Below are 18,339 nucleotides of genomic sequence, written 5' to 3' on the forward strand. Positions count from 1 at the left end.
AGAAGTAAAGTTTGGTCACAAGATGTTCACACAACCTCTAAAGTGTCAAGTTTGATTTGGTATAATAATAAAAATAAAAATAAAGTCTACTTTTTGTTACAATTATTATTTATGCTAATATGATTTTAGTTTTTAAATTTTACCAGAGTTGCACACAAACACCATTTTACACACTCATTGACATGTCATCGCACGCATTCACAGTAACAGCCGCAGGCTTTGTTCCTTATTAAAGATACTTGGTGTTTTTTATTTACATCATATAAGACATAAGATGTGCCCTTAATGTCAGTCAGAAACCAACAGTTGTCATCATGCCCCTTCCATATACAGTGCACCTAATTCCAACAGCAGGGTCAAACGGGGTTCATTTCCAGATTCAGTTTTGCTATGTTTACAACATAAAACACCAAAGTACAAGAGCCTCTGCAGACTTTTGAATGTGATTATAAACCACTGGGTCTCAAATGAAATGATTAATTAGTGCTAAATTAACCTATGGAAGCTACTATTTCTCAAAGGTTGGAGCTGAACATAGAAATACAAATCTTTTGGCGGACCCAGGCATCAACCCTCATTTGTTTCTGCTGTTAAAACTAGACTGTTAAAACAAGTAAAGTCCAGTTTCCCATCATCTTTGACCCTTTGTACTGTATGTCAGTGGGGGTGAAGCTGAACTTGGCAACAAAACAGTTTATAACAATGTCCTGCAAAAAACATAGCAACTTTAGTCTTCAATAAAAATGATATTTTCATGCTATTTCAGTTAAAGAAAATGTTTCATGAATGCGTCATCAAACAAAATCATTTAATTCAGTAAAACACAGAATGAAAAAGTAACAAAAGTGTCTATATTTTTTTAAGTTCTTAAAAAAAGAAGAAGACATTACCGAGCACATGAAGGTTTTGTGGGACAGAGGTGCGTCGAGAAAACCAGCCTGCCTTTAGATGGATGAAACATACTGACAGAAAGTATAAAGCTGAAATAAAAAATAAGGACAACAAAGCAGAGATTCTTGTTTTGCTACAACTCACAATTCACTTTGGAATTATACCAAAAAGAACCTGCAAAGTAATCGTAATACAATTTCAGGTTTGTTTGTTTTATCCCATTTGGAATACATTACATAATCAAAATTGTACAGATTTTCCTAATAAGTGGTGTTTGTATTATCTCCTATTTTTTGACCCACACACACACAAAGTCACGCAATCAGGCACGCAGACAACAGCTGGAGGAGTCGTGGATGTATTTGGCTTTGTCTCACTGGACGCTGGACCCTCACACACTTACTTAACAATATTTGTTCATGTTCATTATTTGAGACAATTTATACACTATAGCTCAGTTGTATTGCCATTGTTACCTTAAAGAACGCCTGTGTGTGAGTAAGTCACCGACTTGTGCATTGGTGTATTACTGTAAAGAATCAGTACCTGCAACACCTCTGCATCTAAATAGACTTGTTAGATCAGGCCAAACATTTATTATTATGTCAAGAATCTACAGACTTGGAGATGTAAGGACTGGACACAAGTTGTGTGGGTGTAATGCTGGTGTAACGTCCTATTTTAAGCCTACCAGCAAAAATTTAGGCACTGCACTACATTTATGCTACAGTAGATTTATCAAGTATACATTAATTTGTCTATGCATTATCGCCAGGATGACAGCTGGGAAGTACTTGTACATTTGTATGCGAAAGCCTGCCCTATAAAAACCTTCCCCCAGGCTCAGTAACACAGCTGTCAAATACACTTAACAAGGTTTCTGGGGGGTTATCTTACTGGTGGGTACAACGCAGTAGTTGAGTCCTTCCAAAAAAAGAAATCAATGCAAATATTGTCGATTATTTGCAGCGATAACACAAAATTTTAGGTAGAATTTAAAGACACTTTGAAAATTGTGGTTTCATATAAAATCACCCTTCTGGTACCTCACAGAAAAGCTGTGAAATCTAACTTTATGGTCCATTAAAAAAACAATAACCACCTTTTTATTTTCCCTGGCTTTAAAGACCGACTTCCCTTAACTCTGGAAGACCTGATGAACACCATTATGTCTGACATACACGTTACTTTTGACTGATAGGCTTGACACAGTTTATGTAAAGAGAAATGCTAATCTTCTGAGCCACTGATGAATACTTACATAAGATGCATGTTTTGCTGATGTCTCAGATGGTTACTGCAGATTCTGGTTCTCTATGCATCACACAAAACGAATGGACAGTCTTGGACAGATTTTTATTTTTTTTTTGCTCAGCAAAGTGTAATAAAATGTTTAGCAACCCGCTATGCAAAATAATCCACCGATTTAAGCTTAAAGTTGACAGATGTCTTTAAGTGATAAACTCTAAGCTTAAGATGGCAAAGCTGTCCCACTAAACAACGGCACCTAGTTTCATGTTAATAAAAAACTTTTTCGCTGTGTTGCAACTCGTAATATTTTTTAGGCAAAAAGCTACGCTGCCATGTTTTTGACTGATGTGTTTATTGTCTAGCCAACTGTAAGCACTCTACTGCATAGCATACACTTTAGAAATAGTCGTTTTTGTTCATAGGAAATGTGGGTATGATGGTGACACGTAAAAAATTTTTTAAATTAAATTAAAATGTGCAAGCCTTCATTGCTTTGTAATGCTTCCTCCCATCTGAGACTCTGGTGACAGAATTTTATGGCAATAATGAACACTGGCAGTTTAAAAGGAAATCTGTGCTGTTTGCCCTCTTAACAACATTTCCATCAGTTTGGAACAACACATAGTTATGCTGGTGAATGTCTACGTTAGAGGGCAGAAAAGGTATTTGTTATTGGATTTCTTATATCAATGAGTTTCAATGTGTAACCATTGTTTTTTCTCCCTGCTACTACCGCGAGCCATTAAGATGTGGAAAGCAGGAATAAAACCTGGTGTTCTGGTGTGTCTAAATGCACATTTGGCACTTTTTTATTTTATCTTGTTGGGTTCAAGCAACAAGAATTTCATTTGGCAAGATGTAGTGAATTTGCAACATCCTATTTCTATTAAAATTATGAACTATAATCTGTGCAGGAGTAAACCAGTGACAAAACCATTCTTTTCTTTCGGAACAGATGTTATTATCAGTTTATTAAGGAAGTTAGATTTAAAGCAACATGAGCAATAATGTGATGTTGTCAAACATGGAACGGAAGCAATGAGTACCGCTCATTCGGATTTAAATAACAAAGATCTTATGCATGCTTTTTGCTTGTTGGGGGCCATCCATTAGTAATAATTTCATTTAGGCTGTTATCTCTGTTCCCTTCATATCATAATAAAAACATTTCATTTAACATCAAATATATATCGATATAATTTAAACTATAACCCCGTATATTTTTTTTTACCTTAATCAACCATTTAAACTGATATAAACATTTTTTTACTCAACTGTTTAAGAACACTGGCAGCACTTTAAAGTAACTATAAAATAATACCCAAATCTGCCGGGGCTATCAAATATACAAAGACTATTCAACTTCAAACCTTCAGCTCCCGCTGCATGATGATAGCTTATGAAGACTGTCTCAGATGAATTCGCTTGACATCGCTTGATTTGCTTGAGCAAATTATACTCAGACTACTACGTAATCTGAAACCTGGTGGTTGCACCTGACAGGGCTAGTAGAGAACTGCATACTGTATATTAAAAATATAAAGCCGTTAAAACAGGTTATGTGTGTAAGTGTGAACTGTGTAAGATACGCATACTACGACTAAGTGTATAATTTGGCACAGTACTGTATTATAAGTACTATTTAATGTGTAGTATTGGATCTGGACACAGTCGAGTGAATGCAAATTAAAATATCTGAATTCTTTGAGGAAGGCTTGATTTATCTTGCCAACCAATCATTACCATCCAAGAGTGAAATGTACAACAAATACAAAAGTGGCTTAAAAGCATTGGCAAATGTCATTCTTCCTTTCATGTCATTAACCGTTTTTTAAAAAGTCATAAAACAACTTAAAACATGAGATAAATTGAGCGATCCCTATATTTTCTATAATATATATATAATTCAATTCATCTTATATCTGTCCAAATTTGAGCAATAAAAAGGCACTGAGCTGGGAATAATTTGCAGACCTACACATATAATATGCAATGAAATGGCTGGACTTGGGTTGGTTATAGTTTTCAGTAGGTTAGAAGCAGACAGACCTATAAAGTCAGCCTAATATTCGTGGTTTTGGCATTTGTCCTTAGATGACTACTAAATTGTCTCCTTTGTGCCTCTCATTAATCACACGCCACCACAACCAACTGCTCCTAGGTTGATGCTTCCTAATATAACAAGTAGCAGTTGTTAGACGTATGTTTGGTAAAGCATGACGTTACACAGAGACAGCTGCAAGGGGAGGAAGGGGTTGCTGTGTTGTTATCATCCGTGTAAAAGTGGCCATGATGCACAGCAAACGTTTATGGCAATGTTGCCATCTTGCAAAAATTCACCCAACTTTATACTCAGCACCCAGTTTGTTAATGGGAAGTGGATTTGTTCAATTTGCGCAGTTCCATTTCTATTGAGTGCAATTACGGTCATATGTTTGGTCTATCCCCAGGCTTTCTCCAAGCATTCCCGTGTTTAGACGCAGGTCAGAGAGAACCAGATTCCAGGTCTGGAGCTGAGGAATCCAGCTAGATCATGAAGGTTTATATTAAGGTTTCTCTTCTAATTGATTCCATCAGTACACTTCCCTGGGGGAGGGTCCTTGTGAGACTAGCGCAGTAGCTGTTCCTTAAGTCTTTTGAACCGTATCTCCTTTGCTCAGGAGAGACGAGGGCATGTTGTTCTTCTTCACTTATGATGAAAGCCTTTTCAAAGTTTCATTCATACAGGCCATCCCACAGGTCTGAATCAAAGTTTTTCTTAAATAATGCATTTGCATATCCAAAGATCTGTGTAATTGGTTTCCTGCACAAGTTCAAAATCCAGTCACTAACATAATAATTAACTGTGTAACCTGGTCTGTGTATGGGCTCTACAAACTTGTTTCTCTTAGAAACATGGTCCCAATACTGTAGGAGACTTTCCTCATAGAGGCCGGAGGAGCGGAGCGAGAGCTGGTCAGTGAGGCGTGACTGTGGGATGTGCCCGCCTCCAGGAAGTAACATGTCCCTGGGATCTCTTTGGGAAAATTCTCTGGGAGGTCCAGCCTTGAACGAGGGACAAATGAAAAAGAGCGGTCGTCTTTCAACAGTCTGTTGAAAAGAGACGAAAATAAGAGAAGATTAAAAAAAGTAAAACAGAGGTCAAGTAAAATAACGTGAATATTAAATCAAGTTATGATCGAATAATGAGTCATATTAAAACAGTAACACCAAATAAAAAGCCTGTGAGGGCGTATACTTCCATAACTTAAGGTACTGTATACAGTATATATGAAACGCATTTTTATGCAACATACAGCACAAGTACTTACTGATACGTTGTGGGACTAACATTGATACACCTGGGATGGCTTCCTGATTCAAACTTGCTGGCCAGCGTCACATTGTTTCCAAACAAGCAGTAGCGTGGCATTTTAACACCGACCACACCTGCCAGCACCGAACCTGTATGAATACCTATCCTCAGCTGAGACAGAAAGGAAAGAAGGTGGTGGGAGAGGAAAAAAACAGAAGTGGAAGGTATGTTAAAGCAGTGAAAGGATTTCATGTGCATATCTTGGAAGCACGCATGCACTTGGCATTAAAACAGACTCTATACAGCCGTTTTACCTGAGTCTGTTTACAGTCCAAAGAATATTACTGTCCGCATTAAAGTTCAGAGCAAAGTGCCCAAACTGAACTCGTCCTGGCCTCTAAAATGAGTAAACAAACCTGCCACTGTTGCAGATGTTCATAAATTTGATTTCCCTGCTGAACCAGGGTGATGCCATTAATTCGTTTGCTGTCTATCCTGCAGTACAAAGGCTATGTTGTTTGCATTGATCCGATAAATGGAAACTGTAGCGTCGTAATCATGGTTCCATATTAGTCTGGATGTTATTACCTAATCTGATATCCTGGAGAAGCAGATTTTTGAGAGATGAAAATCTTAAAATAGCATGAGCATGAGAGGGAAATTAATCAAATAAATAATTGATTCCATCTCCACTTGGTAACAGATCCACGGCAGCAACACGGTGTTCGTATTATAATCTGGCTGAAGCATGAATCTATAAATGGCTGGAGGCTGGAGTGAAAGCTAACTGGCTATCGCTGCATTTCATGGTCACTCAACCAAGCATTATTTCTACCACTCGGGGACTCAAGCACCTTGAGGCGACATTTGTTGTGATTTGGTGCTATATAAATAAAATTGAATTGAATTGAATTGAAAAGTCATTATGGGGGGTGTACAGACCCCTCCCAAATAAGCCAGTGCAACCGAGTCCTGAAGTATTTGACAACTCTTTCTAAAATAAGGATTTTAAAACCACATTTTGACTTATTCGACACACCAGGTAAGTATTCTTTTTACCTGGTGCAAGACCGGGCTTGTTACTTTTCGATTCAGTATCGCAAACCAAATTAGAGAATCAGATATGGAAATACACAGCTTTTACAACTTTTCCTAACTTTTACAGGAAAGTCAGACTTGTTTGGTCTTTCTTTACACACACTGGAGCACATTTTGGAAAGACCTTGGGAACTATTCTTAAAAACAACTCAGACGATCAACAGCGTAGTGAAATTGGTCCGGATACAGTGCTGCACTAAGTACTGAAGAAGCCTCTCGGATGAGAGGTGAAACGTCTTCAAGTAACTTAAAGAAGTCCAGACGCTTTTCTTTGCAAGCTCCTTTGACTACGATGACCTGGATGACTGAGAACCTTCACAGACATATTGCCGTACATTTTGGGAGGAACACCCTTCAACTGGTGCGGGAGTATGAAAGGGAATCAAGGAAACTAGCGGATTATAGGAACCATCTCCGTTTCAACCTAAGATGCAGACAAACCAGAGTTGTTCCCAAGAGCCTGCGCCTTGGATCCACTGTCAGGGGATACAGAGCAGACTTGATTCTACAGAGAGCGCAAAATCACCTTTTAAGTGAAAGGATAAGACAGGTCCATTTCACTATAGATGCCCTCCAGATCAAGATCAGCCAGACTCTGCAGGAACTGGAAACACTTCTACCCTCTCCAATCTTAGAAGAGGTTTACAAGTTTGTGGACAAGGCTCAGCGGGCCCAACACTCGAAAGGAAAAGAAAGACAACGCAGGAAATTTCACACCTTGCTTTCAAAAACACACACTCCTCATTCTGAATCTGAACCTACACAACCCATAGAAGAAAACACACCTGAAGACAGTCAGGAGAAATGGGTTAAGAACTTTTCAGACAGGAATCTCACTGAAGCTGAAAAGAGAGTATTAGCCAAAGGTCTCAATTTTGCCATTTCTCCACAACAGTTGCCCATAGTGGACCTCATCACAGCCACAGAATCTGCCATTCGGATTAATAAATTATCACAGACAGAAGCAGAGCAAATCAGGATGAAAGTCTCAGCCACCCTCTCCAGTGCCAAAGTCCCTCCGTCCAACCTCACAATACAGGAAAAGAAGGCCGTCGCTTCCCTGAGCAAAGACCACAACATCACTGTTTTACCAGCGGATAAGGGAAGATGCACCGTGGTCCTAAACACTACAGATTACCATACAAAGATCACTACTCTCCTCAGTGACAACAATACCTACGAAGCCTTAAAGCGAGACCCCACAAGCAGCTACAAAAAGAAAGTTATAGCTTGCCTTCAAGACTTGGAAAAGGACAAAATCATTGACCGCCTTACTTATCACCGCCTTTACCCAGGGGATGCCATACCCTGCATTTAAGGACTTCCAAAAATCCACAAGGAAGCTGTCCCACTCAGACCCATAGTCAGTAGCATAAACTCAGCCACTTATAACATTGCAAAACACCTTGCTACCATCCTTGCTCCTCTCGTGGGGAACACCCCACACCACATCAAGAACTCCACCGACTTCACGGACAAGGTCCAGAAACTTACCCTGGATCCAGATGAAACCATAGTGTCCTTTGATGTAGTCTCTCTCTTCACGTGCATACCCACCACGGAGGCAGTGGAGACTGTCAGAAAACGACTACAAGAAGACAACTCCTTGGAGGACAGGACCAACTTCACACCCGATCAGATTTGCACACTGTTAGACCTCTGCCTCACCACCACATATTTCAAATACAACGAAGGCTATTACAGACAAAAACATGGCTGTGCCATGGGCTCCCCCGTGTCACCTATTGTAGCCAACCTTTACATGGAGGAAGTGGAAAGCAAGGCTCTTGGCTCTTTCAAAGGAAGAGTACCCAGCCACTGGTACAGATATGTAGACGACACCTGGGTCAAAATCAAGACACAAGAAGTGGAATCCTTCACTGCGCACATCAACGCTGTGGATAAAAACATCAAGTTCACCAGGGAAGACACGAAGGATGACTGTTTGCCTTTCCTGGACTGCGCTGTGCACATTGAAGAGAATGGCAACCTCAACATCGAAGTTTACCGGAAGCCCACACACACAGACCAGTACCTCCTGTTTGACTCCCATCACCCTCTGGAACACAAACTTGGAGTAATTAGGACCCTACACCACCGGGCAGAACATGTTCCCTCTAAGCCTGAAGGGAAAAAGAAGGAACACACACATGTAAAGGAAGCACTAAAAACGTGCGGCTATCCTAAATGGGCGTTCTTAAAGTCAGCAAAGAAGCACAGAAAAGAAGATCAGACACCAGCGAGGAAGGATAAGAAGGACAGGCGCAACAACATTGTCATCCCCTATGTAGCCGGTGTATCAGAGAAACTCAGGAGGGTTTTCTCCAAGCATGACATCCCGGTATACTTCAGACCCAGCAACACACTCAGACAAAAACTGGTTCACCCGAAAGACAAAACGCCAAAACACAGACTTAACAATGTGGTGTATGCCGTACAGTGCAGCGAGGAATGCCCAGACCTCTACATTGGAGAGACCAAACAGCCACTTCACAAGCGCATGGCACAACACAGAAGAGCGACCTCCACAGGACAAGACTCAGCGGTCCATCTGCATCTTAAGGATAAAGGACACTCTTTCGAGGATGCCAATGTTCACATTTTGGACAGAGAGGACAGATGGTTTGAAAGAGGAGTGAAAGAAGCCATCTATGTCCACTGTGAGCGACCATCTTTGAACAGAGGCGGTGGTTTACGACACCAACTCTCTGCCATCTATAATCCAGTTTTGAGATCCCTTCCCAGACGCCTTAACGCCCACTCACACCCTGGGCCATCTGACCTCAGGAATTCGCATGATAAGGTGAGGCCAGGTTTCACAATAAACTCACCCGAAACTCTGGCTGATTGGGACCCACACCCAGTTCCACACCTTGGCTCAGGCGATTAGAGGATCATCAGGGGGTCCTTTTGTCCCTCTGTGGGGGGACACTCCCACTAGGGTTATATCTGGGACTCCCCACCATTTGACCTTAGAACTGAAGAAGCCTCTCGGATGAGAGGGGAAACGTCTTCAAGTAACTTAAAGAAGTCCAGACGCTTTTCTTTGCAAGCTCCTTTGACTGCTGCACTAAAACTTCCTTGCAATTCCTTTTGTCGCTAGTATTTGTCCACAGTCCCCAAAAGTTTGCATTGAAGAAATGGAAATTATTTGTCTCCACTTCAAAGTACAAGTGTGCCTTTTTAAACGTGTTGGTTTCCTGTTTCTGGTTTCAAAACCTCTCAGTGACTGTCTGTAGACAAATCTGCATCTTCTGTGCAAACTACCAAAGCAATGACCCTCTTTACAACAATTTCACCATCAATCTCCAGCAGACTCTTGTCAGCTGGTCAGGGAATAAAAATTTTTCCCTAGAGACCAGAGGTTGCCACGTGGTTGCCAGCTGAACTCTAGGGCTGTATGATGGAGGTCTTACTAACTCCTGTCTCTCGTGCTGGTTGTAACTGAAGTTCACTCTTTTGTCACATCTTTTTTGCTTGCTTGGTTTTTATCTTGTATGTTGCTTTAAATCCTGTAATATCCCTGGCTTATCCCATTGGAGCTCTTGCTGTCATGCTGATTCACATTATTGCTACAGTTAGGCAGGAAACGTGCGAGATAGACATACCTACATCTTTACTACAACAAGTAGATTTGTTTACCAATACGCTGCTGTGAACCTTGAATGTTGTGTCATTGCAACAGCGTGATTGGCTGATATGTTTTCTGGTTCTGCTGCTGATTGGCTCTTTGAAGGCTGGGAGCGGGACAACCGCGGTCTATGGTGTTGTTGGATGCTTTCATAGATTTCTGTTTAAGATTCTTCATAATGTCTCTGGTGGAACCCAGTAGATTTCTAATGATCTGTTTGAGCGTCTCTTCACCTTTGTAATCAATGCCACACTGTGCATTCCAGCACAGTGCATGGTAGTCATAGCAACAACAGCCGAGTGGGGTAGTGAGAGAGAAGGAGTAAGACAGATTGAAAGACAATGGAGAGGGAGACAAAATAACCCTATAATTAGATGGCAAAACCTTGACAGCAGAGGCGGAGAGACAAAGGAAATGAGAGAGACAGAAAGCACAGGAGAAAGGTGCTGCTAGGTGCACTAGAGTGACCTATTTTTGTAGCTAAACCGCTTACAGATGGCCATGTACTTGTCTGTCTCTACAACAGACACTCACACAAACAAATCTACATCCAGCGCCCACACTTCTCTTTCTTTCTCAGTCTCAAAACACAGACACTGTAAAACTCATGCACCCTTCCCCTCCCTTTTCGCTGTGAGTCAGCATCCATAGCACATGGCCTTCAGTGAGCCAAAGAGCAAATGGCGCAGCAGCGCAGACGACCAATCGCGTTCTAGCCTCTGGCCAAGCTGACATAAACACAAAGATGGAGACAGACTGAGACACAGAGAGGAGGGAGTTGTTGTTAAAGAGTGACTATTTCTCATACAGTCATTCAGCAGTTTGTAAGTTTTACTGAGGTAAAACACATTTAAAGAAACTGCTTTAAGGCTCAGTTCAGTTTCATTTTAACATAACATCAGTCATTCTTTGTATTGTAAGGTATAGACCCTATAGCATTATCTGAAAAAAATACCTAGTCATGCAAACAGTTTCAACGAAAAACAAGTGTTGCATTCATATTGGCAGGACCACAAAAAACTGGGAGCTAGGGTTAGCCGGTGTAAGCACAAGTGCAGCAATACTTAAGCAAAGTTAAGTCAGATTTGTAATTCTGAAACAGTCAGTTAGCTGATTAGTCAATCATTAAAAAAGTCAAATGTCTCAAAAATGGGTCCCGCCTCCTAAACATGCTACGCAACCATCTCTTTATTGCATTGCAAAACTGAATGTCTTGGGCTTCTGAATGTTGTTGAGACAAAAGAAGCAATCTGAATGATGTTGCCATGTGCTCTGAGAAAGAAAGAAAGAAAGAAAAAAAAACAGAAGCCTTTTTTTAGACTTTGAAACTGGAAAAAATGCCTGTTAGAGATTATTCCCTAATAGGTAACACTTAATATTAAGTGCCTAATAATTTGTACCAATTCATTGACAAAGGAGGAGGAGGAGCGGGTTGGTATAAATCACAAAACTGTGCATTGCTATTTTCTCTTATCATCATATTAATATATTAGATATTAAAAGTTGTTTGACAGCAACACAATGCATTTAGGCATGCAGACATTGGGAAGATATGTTCAAAATGAGGATCAGGATGCGGAAGAAAGGTGATTTAAATAAATGTGGCTTGACTGTAGGTGTTGGAGTATTTGAAAAACTGCTGGTCTAATGAGATTTCCCCATAAAAACCATCCCTAGGATGTTGCAGAGAGCAGTTCTCTGGGTGCAAATGCCTTGTTGATGTCAGAGGTCAGGGGAGAATGGCCAGACTGCTTGAAGCTGAAGAAGGCAAGAGTAACTCAAATAACCATTCGTTCCAACCAACATATGCAGAAGACCATCTCTGAACCTTGAAGGTGTTGGACTACAGCAGCAGAAGACCATGCCAGGTGCCACCCCTGTCCACTAAGAAGAACAAACTGAAGCTACAATTTGAATGTGTTCACTAAATTTGGTGAATAGAAAATCGGAAAACCATGCCTAGTCTGATGAACCTCCACTTCTGCTGCAACATTCAGAGGGTAGAGTCAGAATTTGCCATAAACAAAATTTAAAGTATCCCATCGCGCCTTGTATTAATGGGTTATGCTGCCAGTAGTTGTGTAATGGTACAAGTTCAACGACCTTCAACATCAAAAGAGCCATTTTATCCCCTCCTACCAAATAACAGGGGGGAAAAAAATTAATAAATAAAATATATATTTTTGTTTTCCCCAAACCTTGTCGGAACAACAGATGAGGGGCTAAGGAATAGTACCAACTGAGCATCGTTTACATGCAACAACCTGCCGGGCTGTTGCATGGAAATGTCCTATACAGGTTGCATGGACGTCCATGTCCATTTCTCAGTTCTGCAGATGCAGTCTCTGTTTGCTGGGCACAGGCCCACATAAAAAGAATAACAACTGTTTAGTTTGAATATAAACCTGCATACAGAGAGTGTTAACACAGCGTGTTTTGTGAAGTATATTTGGTGAGAAAACCATTGAGGTTTGGGCACAGTTCCTATTAGCCGCAGCAAGCACTACATCACTCCCATCCACACCTGCTCACCTACTCATACACCCACTCATATACACAAGCACACGCATACATACAGATCGTGGCATAGACCTGTAATTGAGGCAATAATGTAGATAAAAACAACATACGGCACAATGTTTGGTTTCTATACGTGAATCTCTCTTGACATCTCCTCTGTATATGTCTCTGTGTCACTCGATCGCTTGCTCAGTCTTCTCTCCGTGGCTAAACATTTTCTCTCACTCCTCTCTCACAGCTCTCGTGTTAGTTTGCATAACAGTGCAGCATTGGCTGGAGCTGAGTGCACTCGCTGAACACCATTTGTCATGCTGAAGTGTTGAATATCTTTATGCCAACATAAAGTGATGAGAGATAAGGAGGAGAGCATTACAAAGCGTGCAAAACAGGGAAAGCAGAACAAGACTGCATTTCGGGATGAAGGGAAAAAAAAGAAAGAGGTGAAATTAAAGAAAGGAGTTTGAGCCAGGCTGCGGAGGAGTCGGCGGGGAGATGAGGAGGCGGAGGTGAAAGATAAAGAAGGGAAGGGGAAAATAGAGAGAGAAAGTGGGAGAGCAAGAGAGCAGGCCAAAAATGCTTGGCAAGGTCTTTCTATTTTAAGATGGATGGACAATGTTAGGAGCATGCAGTACACAGAGCAGTTATCTCTGTTATTTAACATTTGTCCATCTTAGTCTCTCTTACACTTATGCCTGGTTTGTGGGTCTTGATGTTTATTGTTCCTCAATTTGTTAAAGTCACAAATATCCATTTTTGTCTTTTAAAAAAGAGCTAATTAATCTCATATTTTGTAAAATTATACTAAACCAGAAGTACCCATTACTCAGTATCTCTTTCTAAATGTTTTGGTTATTCACAATAAGAAAAACACTGAATATCAAAGCCTCAGCCTGTAATACGATTTAATACAGCAAAGCCTGCAAAGCTACTTTGGCATCGTAAGTGTGCTGGGTGACCTTCACAGTGACTGGACTAAGGATAGTCATAAATAAATCATTCCCCTTTCCTTTTTATTCGTCTAAATTAACATGAGAGGTTGAAACTCGGTTCACTCCTTCGTGACTCTTTGCTTCCCTTCCTACTTAAAATACTGTACTCATCATTTTTCCCGCAGCTTTCCTTCTCCTCTCTCTTTGAAGCCACACACAATTTAAAGCATTTTTAAAAGTACAGTGAGACCACTGTTAAATGCAGTTCCACAAACTAGCTTTCATTTTTGTACTTATGAAAATGAGCCGATAAGTGATAATTTTGCGATGATGTGTCAAAACTCACAACACCAGCATGATGTGGACAGTACCACTGTTACTATTTCAAGTGCAGCTGTTAAATGTGACACTATATGGACACATTACACCTACAGGAGCTTCTCAGCCATAGAAATCCAGGCCATGAAGCACAAGGCGCACAGTTTTTAACGCTGATGTTAATGCCCGAGCAGGTTTGGATCTCCACAGCTACTGAGTCAGCAGAGTGTTGCCAACTTTTCCGCACTACACGCCTCAGCACTTGTCAACTCTACTCTCTAACTTTACTGCTACTGTGGTTCTTGAACACTTCCACTTTGCAATAATACCACTTACCGTTGATCATGAAATATCTAAGAGAGGAGAAATTCCACAAACTGACTTGTTGCAGTGGTGGCATCCTGTTACAGTACTAGGCTCAAATTTAGTGAGCTCTTTAGAACAACCCATAATTTCAGAAATGTTTGTGAAGGTGGACAGCGTGGCTACAGGCTGGATTTTATACACCTGTAAAAATGGGACTGGCAAAAAAAGACAAACTTTATAGTTAAGGTAATCCTCCCTCCCTTAGTTATGTTGCAATAGGTCCAGGCTGCTGAGGGCTTCCCATGATGCCATTTTCTTCTTCACTTAACTTTTTTCACTCACCTTTTTCTGTTTATACATCTCTCTGCATTTAATCATTCATTATTATTAATCTCTGTCTATTAATCTCTAATCCACAGCATGTCTTTGTCCGATCTTGGCAAATGAGCCTGGTTCTGCCGGAGGTTACTTCCTGTTAAAAGGGAGTTCTTCCTTCCCGCTGTCGCCAAAGCTCTTGCTGATAGGGGGGTCATATGATTGTTGGGATTTTCTCTGTTTTTTCTTTATTATTGTAGGGTTGTCACCTATATTGTAAACCCGCCCTGAGGCAACTGTTGTTGTGATTTAGTGCTATATAAAATAATTTGAATTGAACTGACTGTAAACATCGGAATTCCAAGATTAAGAGATTAGATACTTTTGTCCATATCCTGTAGTATATTTTTCTAGCAAAATAACTGTATTAAGTGTTCCTTTCACACAACAATAGAACAACAATAGGACATAAAAATGTCCATAAAATACAACAAACTTATGTGTTGGACCTGGTGTAAAAAGAAAGATAAAAAAAAAGAGTATTAACTGTACCAATGTCAGCTAAGCAACACTTAGGCTGTGTCTTAAAAATGTTGTTGGCTTGGGTAAACCATCTTAACATATATTATTTATTGATTAGTAAACATGGAAAAATTGAGAGATAGAAAAAGTAACAAGGGAAGAATCAAGAAAAAGGAAAAGCATATAAATATGCTTCTTGTTCAAGAAAGGATCTTTAAAGCATCTTTAACCAATGTGTTAATAGCGCTAACTGGCTGATGAAATTTTCAAATTAAGCATGCAGTCCAAAGCTTCACAATAGCTGGCTAATTCACGGCACTTCTAAATAAAGTATTCAGTGCTTGGCTTAAGGGTGGTAATATGCCAAGAAAATCTCTTGGCAATTAATAAATGTCACTAACGTCTTCAAAAACCGTATTCATCTTTTCAGATTTTTTCTTTCTGTTTCTGGCACTGTTAGGAAGTCTCACAAAGTCTTATTTATAATTATAACCACAGGACACATAAAAGAGAAATGACTGCAAACAAAACTTGTTAAGGAAGCATTATCGTAGTGCAGAGGCAGCTCAGTGAATGGTGCACTCAAACTAAGGTTTCATCTTGTTGGAAGTGGATGAATCAGAGAAAACTGTTAAAAGGGAAATATTAGACTAATGAAGCTTATGTGAAAGCAAACACTTGCACTTTGTTGTATGCAGTCATGTAGCTACTGTTATGACTGAATGCATTGTTTAAACTGCCATGGAATGACGATTGATAACCGGAGAGGATACGGTGAGATATTTGGGATTCTGATCAGCAAGTAACTGACTGCTCACACTTGGTTTGATCAGTCCACAATGTTAGGAATGTCAGTATCTGGGAAGTGAAGAGATAAACAGCATCATTCGGCACCAAATTGTAACCAGAACCTTACAGAAGGACTTCGGATCAGCTTAAGTTATTTTGATAACAACCAATTCAGCAGAATTTGCCTTTTAGTATGATTTGCTTTACAATTACACACACCCACATGAAATTTGACATGTAAACCTAGGTACAGGATCAACAGTAGCACAAGATTAAACTGTATATAACTTATTCAGGAGACAGCTTTCTATACAAAAATAGATAAATAGCAGGAAAAAAAACGTTAGGGATGCAGAATAGGAGAGAATAAACAGACACTTTCAGCCCCTTTAGCAAGTTGAAATTATTATAAGGGACGCAAGATGGAAAATGAATGAAAACTCACCTTGATAGGTTTACCATCAGGCGTCAACACTTCCTCTGAAAGCTCCATCATCTTCAGAGCCATGTGTGCAATCGGCTTTGCATGACTATCAACCTTCTTGTGAAGCCCTCCTGCCACACAGTAGGCATCACCTATTGTCTCAATCTGCAAAATGAAAAGTGGCTGTGAGTACATGTAACCATGTTAAGCTAAAGCTGAAGGACGTCAATGAGTAAGAAGCCTTTGCAGAACCCGAGTGGGTGTTCCTCAGCTGTTGGACATGGTTGGCTGAAGTGACTTGTGTTCGCCCATCTCTGCCCCAAACATTTGAGGAATGCTCACTACTTCTCTGCAGAGACCTCTCCTTGCTCTCATTCCTGATAAAATATATAAACTATTTTCTCTCTTGCATCTCTCTCTTGCCTTAGACAAAAAAAAGTTTAAAAGTTTTTAATTATGATCAAATTATCAGTATTGTATAAAACCAACCAATTGTGGGTTTATTTTTATCTGTTTCCTGGAAACCATGAATGTTTTAAAACTTTTTGTACTTAACCAGGATCAACCTAAAGCTTACATTCAAGTGGAAAAAAATAATTGTTTTTACTATGGGGAATTGCTGGTAAGTGAACATGATGATTGTCCTATATATTAACCATTGTTATGCTTCCCTGTTAATGGGTTGGGAGGCAGAGATGCTTGGATCAACCTAAATCCACTCACTGGCCACTTTGTTATGTACACCAGTTCAAATCATGAGCAAATCAGTGCATTTAGGCATGTAGACACGATTACAACAACCTGCTGAAGTTAAAACTGAGCATCAGAGTGAGGAAGAAAGATGATGATGAAAGAAAGCGTTAAGTGTTTCAAAGACTGCTGGTAGCCTCGTACACAACCATCTCCATCTCTCAGATTTACAGAGAATGGTTTGAAAAAGAGAAAAGGCAGTTAGCAGCATTTTTCTGGGTGAAAAAGTCTTGTTGATGTCAGAGGTAAGAGGAGAATGTTCAGACTGCTTCAAGCTGATAGGAGGGCAACAGTAACTCAAGTGACCACTTGTTACAACCAAGGTCTGCAGAAGAGCATCTGTGAACATATAGCACATTAAACCTTGAAACTAATGGGCTACAGCAGCAGAAGACCACACCAGGTGCCATTCCTGTCAACTAAGAACAGGAAACTGACGCTACAGTTCAATTGGGCTCACTCACTGAAAATTGGACAGTAGAAGATTGGAAAAAGTTGCCTGGTCTGATGAGTCTCCATTTCTGCTGCAACATTTGGATAACAGGGTCATCATGAAAGCATGAACCCATCCTGCCTTCTCTCAACAGTTCAGGATGCCAGTGGTGGTGCAATAGTGCCTCTTAGTACCAACTGAGTACCGTTTCACTAGCTGGGCCCACGTCCTGATTTTAGGTTTGGCAGCATTTTTTAGTAGATAAAGATGAATGGCTTAATCTAGAATTGAGCTGTGGTATGGGAAAGGCCTAGATGGGCCTGGCAGATCCCCATGTACTAATGAGAAATGAAGAAGTGGAAGAGTTGAAAAAGGGGAGGGAGGATGGGACATGAAGAACTGGGGGGGTCATATATAGATAAGACCCAGAAGGGGCGTGTTTGGAGGTGTGGTCCTGCTCCTGAAATTTAGATCATTTATCTCCAATTAACCAACACAGCCTACCAGAGTAATTTGCTCACCATGTCTATCCCTTTATGACTGCAGTGTACCCCATCGTCACATTATCATACTGGTGCCATGTCACAAAGCTCAAATCATTTTAAACCAGTTTCTTGAGCACAACAATGAATTCACTGTATTCAAATGGCCTCCATCAGATCTCAATCGGTTGTTTCTGTGATGTGGTGGAACAGGAGATTCACATCAGGGTGTAGCTAACAAATCGTCAGAAACTGTGTGATGTATATGAATACCAAACACGTCACATTTTCTGTGCTCATTATTAGTTCCTATCCTAAGTTTTTCCAAACCCCAATTGATTAATGAGGATTTTACCCTTAAGGGAGGTTTCACCTCTTCTCAAGT

The 18,339-nt window shown here is 40.3% G+C and overlaps 1 protein-coding gene across 2 annotated transcripts in view; it reads right to left on the minus strand.

The window, feature by feature from the left end:
• Nucleotides 1-228: 228 nt before the first annotated feature.
• The window catches only part of gucy1a2 (guanylate cyclase 1, soluble, alpha 2), a 49,850-nt gene continuing 31,739 nt past the window's right edge, over nucleotides 229-18,339 (minus strand). For both annotated transcript variants that reach the window (XM_006802079.3, XM_006802078.3), the window contains 3 exons: nucleotides 16,311-16,454; nucleotides 5,454-5,608; nucleotides 229-5,232 (listed from right to left, as the gene is read on the minus strand). In XM_006802079.3, the coding sequence (XP_006802142.2) occupies nucleotides 5,013-5,232; nucleotides 5,454-5,608; nucleotides 16,311-16,454 (519 nt within the window). In that variant the 3' untranslated portion in view covers nucleotides 229-5,012. The remainder of the gene's footprint in view (nucleotides 5,233-5,453; nucleotides 5,609-16,310; nucleotides 16,455-18,339) is intronic.

This window comes from Neolamprologus brichardi, chromosome 14 (assembly GCF_056152115.1).
Source record: "Neolamprologus brichardi isolate AB-2024 chromosome 14, ASM5615211v1, whole genome shotgun sequence".
NCBI lineage: Eukaryota > Metazoa > Chordata > Actinopteri > Cichliformes > Cichlidae > Neolamprologus > Neolamprologus brichardi.